General features: G+C 39.4%; 1 protein-coding gene across 1 annotated transcript; it reads left to right on the forward strand.

The window, feature by feature from the left end:
* The first annotated feature begins 5559 nt into the window (after positions 1-5559).
* Positions 5560-6045, forward strand: LOC127079335 (uncharacterized). The gene has a single exon (XM_051019733.1). The coding sequence runs from the start codon at positions 5560-5562 to the stop codon at positions 6043-6045; it is 486 nt and encodes a 161-aa protein (XP_050875690.1).
* Positions 6046-11256: the final 5211 nt, after the last annotated feature.

Here is an 11256-nt window from a genome sequence, read left to right on the forward strand (position 1 = left end):
CACGAATCCAGCAGATCTTGCAAGCTCCATGGATGCTTCAAGCTTTGAATCTAGCTCCATAAGCCACGATTTGTCTTGATTCCACGTCCAAATCTTCTCAAAAACACCTCATGAGCATGAATCAAACAAGAGGAAATGCTTTTGTGTGAAGAATTTGCAAAAAAAAATTGAGAGAAAAGTTTTGATGATTTTTGGATCTAGATCTGAAATTCAATGTTAATGATGGAAACAGTTGAGATTATCTATATATATGCCATGCTAATGATGCTCAAATCATGTTTAGGCCAAATGCAAATGAGATTAGCAACTTATGAAGTGTTTGCACTAATTGGTATTTTCACCCTCCATGCATGAGAAGCACGTGAACAGTGCTATCTTCTGGCCCAAATCCTCTTAAAATCAGTCCATGCACCCTTTGGAATTGGTTTTGTATGCCCATGATCATCCAAAATAATGTTATGCAATTTCCTTCAAAAATCTTCATGAGTAAGCCAAGGATCATGCAAATGAAATTCATGCCATGTAATGCTATTCTTGGAAAGTACATGTCATGAGGATCAAAATGCAAAAAGAACCACTCATTTTGGAGCTTTGGTTAAAAAGTTATGCTCATTTGAATTTTGAAACACACTTTTCCATGATTGGATCATATCTCCTCAACCACACATGAGAAATCCATGATCTTGGACTTTTTGGAAATGGGAGAGAAAGATCTTCAACTTTCATGTTGGACAAAATTTCATTTGAAGCTTTCTTGATGATGTAATCTTGAGTTGAAGTTGGTCCAAAACCTTGCCATTTTTGGAAATTTCAAATTACAGGTCACTTGCTATTTTGGGAAAGTCTTGACCTGACTCCAAATTATTCAATGTGAGTGTTTGAAATGTCAAATGAGACTTGTTTGAACATGAATGAAGCATCTCTAACCACTTCCCACCTCCAAATCCATAGTTGACTTTGCAGTTGACTTCTGTTGACTTCTATGGGCCTCAGATGATTTGCACATGCACTGATGAGTTCTGAGCCTTCAACACTTGGCCACATTGCTTCCAAATGATCCTTGGGTCATGTAAGTTCATTGGAACCACCCTAGGGCTGTGATCTCATGTAAAATGCTCTTGTTGCCTTGCACAATTGAATCTCCTAATCAGTCTTGCGTGATGAGATGTGATGGACTTATGCAATGACAATGCAATGTTAATGACTTAAAAATGAAATGTATATACAAATGGGAGGTGCAAATTTGAGGTGCTACAGCTGCCCCTATTCAATCAACTGGGAAGATGTGATGGACTTATGCAATGACAATGCAATGTTAATGACTTAAAAATGAAATGTATATACAAATGGGAGGTGCAAATTTGAGGTGCTACACCAGCATGAGACAAGCAGTTTCATTGGCATCATCGACATGCTTCTTATAAGCATCTCTTTATGCCTTAGGTGCAGAACTAGGAGGTTCCTCTTCAGGAACAGGTTTCTCCAAGACATACAGCTTTCTATCATGTTTGAGGATAATCCTCAGATTTCGGTACCAATCTAGAAAATTTGTCCCAGACAATTTTTCCTTGTCAAGGATTGATCGCAAAATGTTGTTAGAGGTGTTTTTGTCATGGTAATCTACATAAAATTAATGAAAATATAAGTATCAATAACATATTTAATTAGGCCTTTAACTAAATATGCTCCCACTATTTTACTCAAAACAAATGACCCTCATCATTTGATTCGGAAAATCCCGTTGGAAGATTTTCTAGTGGGTCGAGATCCACATTTCACTTTGTTTTAAGTCCGCGTAGGCGGATTACACAAAACTAGGTTATTTAGGTAGGAACTCCTTCCAATTGTATCTAATACAACTCTCGAATATTTTAGTTGGGTGAATAACTCCTTATTCCAATCCATCACATGGATCATTTCCAACTCTTGCTTCTAAACACATATAATCTTATTATAATTTGTTTAGTTAAGTTTGACCCATTGTTTTAGCAATTGGATATTACAATTATCCCATCGCACCTTACTAATATAGAACATGCACCTTGCGTAGGCGAAACCTACATTATCCGATACTAGTCTTGATAAGTGCTAAAACTTGGAAAGCATAAACTTAATATTTAATTAGAGGGAATTTGTAATTATTCTGATCTCACCGGATTATTTATCATATAAATCGTCTCTCACATGCATCAACATACATTCATATGCATCAACATACATAATGAAACAGTTATGGCCCCTAGCGCAATTGTTCTCCCAAGCCAATGAGAGAACCTACGCTAACCTAATAACGATCTAAGCTTCTCCAAGCAAGATCTTCAAGGTGTTCCTCCTTTTATATTGAATTCTTCTCTTTCTTCATAACATTACATTACATAAAAGAAACTCGTTTTACATACGAGGGAGTGAGATGAGAAAAGAAGTTACATTAAGAGATTAAAAGAGAGGCACGACACGCAGGTCGTATTTTAAAAACCCAAAACAAAATAAAGGAAAACTAAGGCCATAACCGATCACCACAAGACAATAATAATAAACACATTATTATTATTAATTTTAATTCTTTTAATTAATTAAAACCAAATTAAATTTCGGCGACCAAATTAAAACCAAATTAAATTTCCGTTTTTGCATCAACACAACTCTTACGCAGTCACAAAACAGAAAAATCGAGACTTCTGACTCTGTGAATGTGACGACCGTCACAAAGCATGTTACGACCATCACGTTCAGCTTGTAACGACCGTTACAGGCCCATGAAGAACGTCACGCGGCCAAAATCAGCGCTTTGAAACAGTCAACAGACGTGATCCAACAAGCCCTCAATTCACAACTCTTTGACAGCACAACCCTTGTGTCGTCACTAACCCTAATGCACCAATTTCAGACCGTCAAACACACCTAGATTGTTGATTCAGTATGATTGATCAATAGGTCATTGCTTCACCATACTAATGTCGGATTCCGAAGCAAATGACCATTGATCGCTCAAAGGAAAATAACCATTAAGTGTTTGAATGAACGAAACAAAAACAGTATATCATATATACCGTATTTTGCATTAGGATTATTTATATCATATATATAACTTGATCGATCTCAATTGTGTAACCTATGGACGATCGATGTATCCCTGCTTCACCATACTAATGTCGGATTCTGAAGCATAGTCAACATCAATCATCCAAATCGTACACACATGATGCCAAATTTAATTACTCGTTTATTCTTTGATTCATTATGTCTTTTAATCATATTAATACAGAAAATAAACAGATATCAGATGCATGGTTTCGTAAGTGGCTCTGATACCACTGAAGAAGAAGGGCGATCCAAAATGCAGCGGAATTTAAAATTTCTCCTTTAGTGATCCTTACGAATGGGCATGATCAGTGATAGAATTGTTACCTCTTGTGGCGATTGTAACCTTTGATGCAGATCTATGGAGCGATCATGAACGTTGAACGATAACAATGCCTCTACTCAGTCCACACAAACAGATTCCTTAAATCTCAGTGCTAGCTGCTACGAATGAAGGATTTAAGTGTGTGTGTGTGTGTGTGTGTGTGTGTGTATGTGTGTGTGTGTGTGTGAGAGAGAGAGAGAGAGAAACGAAATTGCAACTGCACAAATGCTTCTGCACAAGGGTTCTATTTATAGAACCACTTGTGTGGGCTATAAGCTAAAAAGCCCACTTAAGTGTATGTGGCCCATATCTTATAATATGCCAAAATCACTTAAGTGCGTGGTACCTTACCATATTTTGTATTCTACTTAAGTACACCGTACCTTACGGTGTTCTACAATTCACTTAAGTGCACCGTACCTTATGGTGTTCCTTAGTTACTCTATCTCTCATCAATCCGTCCTTTTGTGTGTGACCCTGTAGGTTTTCGCGGCATTGACAATTATATTAAATCGCGCATTTAACATAATAAACAGTGAGCGGTGTCTAGCAACACATCACTGCTACCCAAGACACGAAAATGTCATGTGATATGACAAATCCGTTTGTGATAATACTTATGTGTATAATTACCCTTTTGCTCTTATGTCTATATTGAACACAAGGTATAGACTGTGTCATCCTTGTCCAGTTCAATATTGGGCCTATAGACATTTCTCCTGTTACGCAGGATGGGCAAATTCCATCTAGGTCACTCATGTCCCTTAGCATGCTTCGTGGAGTACCCATCAACTGTCTTTATGGTCATCCAGTTATGGACAATGTTTGATCAACAACAAGGCACTCGACTCTACATCTAGGGTCCATAGTGGTTTCAGGTCGAAGGGTGGTATACACCATTATCACCATGAGAATAACTTATGACACTTTGCATAACATTCTATATAGTATTCTCATAGCGGGTCAATCCAGTATAAATATTACTCTTAATATTCATACCTATGTTTAAGACTTGATAACTCCTTATCCATGATCCATGAGATGTGATCATCAGTCTATATACATAATAGTCTTAATGCTTTAATGTTATCCCACTTCACAATAAAGCTCGACTACGGATACTTTAAGAATAATGTCCTTATGTTTAATGTGATCTCATGATTAAGTCATACTTGATACATTAAACGGACTAGCTATTCTAGGGACTTTATTAAACAAACATAATAAAGAAAAAGCCTTTTATTATTAATAAATAATTCGATACAAGTACCAAAAGTATTGGCCTCTAGGGCTTACACCAACAGTTTGGCCTAAAAAACGTAGGAGCGACCTATCAAAGAGCTATGAATGCCATATTTCATGACTTCATTGAAAATTTTATGCAGGTATATATTTACGTCATTGTGATAAAATCGTCATCACAAGGAGATCATCTTAATCACCTTCGACGCTCGTTTGATAGAATGAGAAAATATGGATTGAAAATGAATCCATTAAAATGTGCTTTTGGTGTACATGCAGGAGACTTCTTGAGTTTCGTGGTACACAAACGAGGCATCGAGATCGATCAAAATAAGACAAAGGCGATCTTAGATCTCAAGCCCCCGTCGACAAAGAAGTAGCTTCAATCTTTGTTGGGGAAGATAAACATCTTAAGGAGGTTTATATCAAATCTAAGTGGCAGGACGAAGGTGTTTTTTCCACTACTCAGAATCAAGAAGGAAAGTGATTTTCACTGGAGACCGAAGAAACAAGAGGCTTTCAACGCCATCAAAGGATACCTTATAAAGCCTCCCATTTTGTTTCCCCCTAGTAGGAGTAAAAATATGAGTTTATATATTGTTGCGCCGGATATGGCCATATGTAGTATGTTAGCCCAAAAGGATATTAGTGGTGTCGAAAGACCCATATATTACCTCAGTCGAATGTTGATAGATGCTGAAACTAGGTATAGTCTGATTAAAAATTTGTGCCTATGCCTGTACTTCGCATGTATGAAATTAAAGCAATATATAAAACCAGTGGATGTTTATGTTTCGTCCCACTACGATATTATTAAACATATGTTGTCTAAACCTATTCTGCATAGTCGAATTGGAAAATGGGCACTAGCTTTAATAGAGTTTTCTTTGACATATAAACCTTTAAAGGCTATGAAGGGCCAAATCGTAGCAGATTTTATAGTGGATCATGCTATGATCAAACCTTCACTAAACATGGTTGAAACAAACTCTTGGCGGTTATATTTCAATGGGTCGAGCCACAAAGATGGAATAGGAATCGGGGTGTTGATATTATCCCCTCAAGACATTCCGACAAGATTCAAGTGTAGAATCGACAAAAAGTGTTCCAACAATGAACCTGAGTACGAGGCCCTAATAACTGGTCTTCGAATCCTGAAAGAATTGGGAGCCAGTAGAATAGAGGTGAGAGGAGATTCAGAGTTGGTAATTAAGCAAGTCACACGAGAATACAAATGCATTAAAGAAAATCTATTGAAGTATTTTGTGATGACAACACAACTGTTGGAGCACTTCGAGATCGCCGACATTACGCATGTGCCAAGAAATGAGAACAAAGAAGCCAAAGATCTAGCTCAGATCGCCTCCGGGTATAAGATATCGAAGTCGAGACTCTAGAAATTATTGAAGTTTGGGAGAAGATAGTGTCAGACGCACCACCATTAAGGGAAGATATCCAAGAGGAAAATGGGGAAGACATCCTCGACGGAAGTATCAGTTGTTAAAAAGGTTTTGACGACGCGCGGCTCTAAGATTTCGAGTTTGAAAATTTCTGGGAACACGAAGTTTATCCTGGTTGGAATAGACTACTTTATTAGTGGATCAAAGTTTTCCCTTTGGTAAAAGTAGATCAGGAGGTCGTGATCGAATTCATTCAAAAACATATTATATATTGATTCGGCATCCTATAAACCATTACCACAAATCAAGGTTCGGTTTTTGTGGGGCAAAAGATGCAGGAATTCACCGTCGAAACAGGCTTTAGGTTGGTCACTTCCACACCTTATTATGCGCAAGCAAATGGCCAGGTCGAAGCGGCCAACAAGGTGATAATAAGTTTAATTAGAAAACATGTTGCCAAAAAGCCAAAAAATTGGCACAAGACTTTGGACCAAATTCTATGGGCTTGTCGAACGTCCCCAAAAGAGGAAACATATTTGACACCTTTCTGACTAACATTTGAGCATGATGTCGTGTTACTAGTAGAAATTTGTTTACAGTCAGTCAGTCAGGGTGCAACGCCAGAACGATATTTAATCGGAGTAATATTGGAAGCTAATGTTTGACAAATTGACTGATTTGGACGAAGAGAGATTGGTCGTGATGGAAGCATTGATACGATAGAAAGAACGCGTGGCTAAAGTATACAACAGAAAGGTAAAAACAAAAACCTTTGTAGTAGATGATTACATTTGGAAAGTAATTTTTCATATGGATTGAAGAGATCGAACCTTAGGAAAATGGTCTCCAAAATGGGAGGGACCATTTCAAGTAATCCGAACGTTTACTAACAACGCCTATGAGATTTAGGAGCTAGGCATGGATTGAAGGGTTTTAAGGGTAATTGAGAAATATTTTAAGAAATATAAACCTATGCTACAAGAGATTCAGGTCCAAACATGAAGAAAATATTCATTAATTCGTTTAAATATCCTGAAAGGCATTACAAAAAATGGTCTACCGACCTTACAATGTCAATACAAAGAGAAAGTCAAGCGGGAAATCCAGATTTGAAATACTCAAAGGCGGTCGTCTCGTGACCGATTTGACTCTCTAGAAAATTCTTCTTTACTTACAGTTGTTTAATGATAGCCTCGATTTTGAGGGTCTTTTTTCCATGAGAGATTCCCTTCAGAACTTCACGGTCGACGGCTTCTTGTGCAGGAAGCTCTTCAGCTGTTTCCAAGGAAGCCTTTTTTGCTTCCACCTCAGCAATTTTCTTGTTAAGTTTGGCTATCTGCGTTTGGTAGTCTGAAATTTGTTGGTCGAAGATCTGTTGTTGGCAGAGATGCTCATTTTTCTTGGCTTCAAAGTCACTAAGTTTTTTTTCATATGCTTCACTGAAATCCCACTCAAGCCTCATTTCGTTGAGCTTCGTCTTGATTTGAAAGTTGGCATTTCGACGGAGGTTAAAGTCCTTGACAAATTGAGTGAAGAAAGCCTTAAAATCGACAAAATACTTGACCATTGAGGCAGGAAGCTCATGAAGTGCAAATGCGTCAAGGAGTTTGAAGATGTCACGGGCTAACCCTTCTTCTTCTTCAAGAGCAGGTAAAATTTAGCGCTCGAATAGTAGTTCCTTCAGTTGTTGGAGTGTGAGAGTGGTGGTAGCATTCAACTCCAATGAAGGAGTCATAGTTGAAGATGGAGGTTGCGCCTCGGTCGAAAGCTGACGGAGTTGTTGTAGCTTCCGTAGATCCTCCGCTGGGTTTCGTTGTTTGATAACCATGATTTCACCCGGAGCCAGAATGCCGGTGGACACCCCTTCGTCAACAAAATTTGGAGGATCCTGAGTTGGTTGGGAAACAGGGTTCGGTTGGACCTCTGGCAAGACACTTTGGAACTCAGTCTGCCTTTGTGGGCTCAAGACAACTTCAGTAGTTGGATTGTCGGCCCTATCTTCTGCCACAGGTTCGACCGGAGTCGAAACGGTCATAGGTTCCTAGGGTATAAAGAATTAGAACTCACATCGAAAATAAGCTCATAGGTTGTTGAAAAATAAAGACGGGGGAATACCTGAAGGGCCACGTGAGGTATAGGAGTCCTCTCTGGATCATGAGAGGCAAAAACCTCCTTGAGGTCATCTGGGACTACAGTAGTCAAAATCAAAGGAGCCACCTTCAAATGAGTCTTTTTAGCTTGAGCCTTTTTCCTTCAGATGGGAGTAGGAGGCGTTGTGGATGGTGCCTTCGACATCAGGAAAATGTGTGAATGTACACTACCGTCAGACTCCTCGTTGTCGATCGAAGGGGACCTCTTCAGGGACCTGGATTACAAGACAAGTGATAAGGTGATGAAAACTGTTTAAGATAGAAAGCCTATTAAGGGTATTGATACTAAATACCTTTGGCTTTGGAGTCGATGGAGCCCGTTTTTTTTTCCGAGGGCTTGGCCAAGGCCGATTCAGACGAGGGAACCCTTTTTCGACCCTAACAACAAAAATGTTTAGTGTTTGACATTCGTAGGGAAAGAGGGAATGAAAAAATGTTGTTTACCTTTCTTGGGGCTTCATCGACATTGTCGGTTTGGATTATAGTGTCAGGAGCATTGATAGACGGTGGCGGAGGCGATATATCACCAGTGAAGGTGGAAAAAGAATTGATCATGTTCTATAGAGAGAGATCACTTTAAAAAGGCTTAACTTTGGTAGATGGCCCACCATTCATCAAAATCAGTTGTTGTTAAGAAAAACTGTTGAAACTTGAACACAGGAAGTTCATAACGTTGGGTAGACTTGCAGAAACGAAGGCAGACTTTATGGTCATAAGCATTTAATGATCGACTAGACCATACAATTTCGGTCACATGTGATACTAAAGACTTGGGGACCATTTGACTTAAACCAAATTGGCGAGCCGCCAAATTGGGTTGATAGCTCATAAAACCGTACCCCTTCGACCATACTTCAATTCTGAAAGATAGCAATGTAGGAGTAAAAAATGCTCACCATACTGCATTCGATTATGCTGCGGCCTGAGGAGAGCCACCTGGGAAGGGATCTTTAAACCATTTTGGGCTGAAGGTTCGATCAACGAATGGGGCCATGCCAGGGGCAAACTTATCGGCCTCGATAAACATATTTAGGTACTTCATGAAGAGGTGTTTGTTGGGAGTTTCCTGGCATCTTATCAAAGCCAACCTTTCCCCTTTGATTGGTTGATCTTCATTCAACCTAAGGATGCGTTCTAACACTGGGTAGCCCAACTGATACTCAAAGGTGGCATTTAACTAGTGCTGTAAGAGCCACAAGAGACCCGACAAATTCAGGGCCTTGGGAGTGTTATGGAGGAATTTTAGTTTCAGGGTTGCACGCCCCAAATATTGATATAAGGAGGCTAATAGCAGTTTACCTAAAGAAACCTATCGGCCCTCGTGAATTTGGATCGCCAGATTGATATAGCTCTTTGCTATCTGCAAGGAGTCGAGACAAAACACATAATACAAAAGCCACAGCCTGAGGAAGGTTATATGTTCTTCATCTGATACTTCGATAGAGGCTTTATTGTGGTGATCCTCGATGTAATTCTGGAGACTAGCTCGACTGAACGAGAAAGTGTTCTCCGTCGGAAGTGTGGGGTCGAAGGTATCTCCCAACGGCGATAGGCCAGTAATAGCCGCTATGTCGAAGAGTGTGGCGTCAGCATCCCACATGGCAGTTAGAAGGTGTTGGTCGAACCCTCCCAGAAGTACATAGAAGCCAGCAACATGCAAGGATTGATGCGGTGGGCATACCTGGATATTTGGATGGCATTGAAGATCCCTGCACTCTTCCATAGATCTTGGCGTTTCCTTTGGACTTTGTTAAGCCATGCCAAATATTCTTTATTACTTGGAGTAGGCATAGATCTGAAGACTCCGTATTTGAAATCCATAAACCTAACGTCGATAACTTCGATCTTGTCGAAGGAAGGAGGGGCAGCAAGACCATAACCAGGGAAAAATCCTTGGACTACTTTTGGTGAAGACTTTGGGTCTGCAAGAGGCCCATGAAACACAATTAATTTCTTGTCAACAACAAAAGGAATGAACATATGGTGTTGCCAGATTTTCATCACCGCTTCATCAGAAGAAGCAGGTTGAGGGATATGTTTCATGCTTTCTTTCGCGTTGAGATGAAAGGCAATTGGGTTGTCACCGGTGTTGTAAGAGCTTGCATCTTTAGTACGGGTGGAAGAGGCAATTGTTAAGGAAGAGTGAAGGAAATGTGTTGAAACTGAGGTTGCTGTAAAGGTCGCTGAAGGAAAACACATAAGAGATACACAAGAGAACTATGCAGATACACGGTTAGGAAGCAAAAAAGTTTGAAAGTGAAAGAGGTGGCTATTTATAGGCGAACAAACGAACAGTCAAGCATTAGTTGACTGAAAAATGTCAAACTAAGAGGTAGTGGGAGAGTTGGTGGTGCTGGTTGCAATCCCACGACCTAGGGGTAGCTGATAATGATAATAGTGTGTCTGGGAAACCACACTGCAGGAAAGCCATCGTCACACATAAAACCATCATTAATGATTAGATGGTTAGCCGAAATTTAGAAAGTCAAAAGTCAGGTTCCTCGGTCGACGAGATCAAGTAAAAACCAGCTTTTTCAAGGGGCAATTTGTTAGCTGACAAATTTTATCCAAAAGAGTGGAAAGCTTGGTCGACCATAAGGGTTGTCGGATAGCTAGATCGACGAGGGAAAAACCATAACATAGGGTCGACATAGAAAGAAACCTGTCGAGGTCGAAGACCATGTGGAAATTAATCGTGGGTAGTTACCTGACGTGGGAAAGCTTCCTGAAGACGTGGGTGGGGGGGGGGGGTGTGCTCTGACACATGTCATCTCGCAAGTAGGTTGTAACCTCCCAACGATTATTTTCTACTAGTATTTAAACAAATTGTAATGGTCATTTTTAGGGGATGACATTTTTAGCATTGCAGTAGGAGTATACTTGAAATACCGAAGCATTTACGAGAAAAGAGTCATCTCCCTACAAAAATTTACTTTTGCTTCCACTTATATTTACCAGTCATTTAACTTACCAAATTGTCTTTGTTTATTTTTTTATTTCCCTCAAAATTTTGTATTTTATTACATTACCTTACTGTATTTTTAACTTGCTAAAAGTT

The sequence above is a fragment of the Lathyrus oleraceus genome, chromosome 5 (assembly GCF_024323335.1).
Source record: "Lathyrus oleraceus cultivar Zhongwan6 chromosome 5, CAAS_Psat_ZW6_1.0, whole genome shotgun sequence".
In the NCBI taxonomy this organism is placed as follows: domain Eukaryota; kingdom Viridiplantae; phylum Streptophyta; class Magnoliopsida; order Fabales; family Fabaceae; genus Lathyrus; species Lathyrus oleraceus.

What these genes read in the sequence shown, in the direction of transcription:
- LOC127079335 (XM_051019733.1), top strand. Translation starts at nt 5,560, where the DNA reads ATGAAGGGCCAAATCGTAGCAGATTTTATAGTGGATCATGCTATGATC.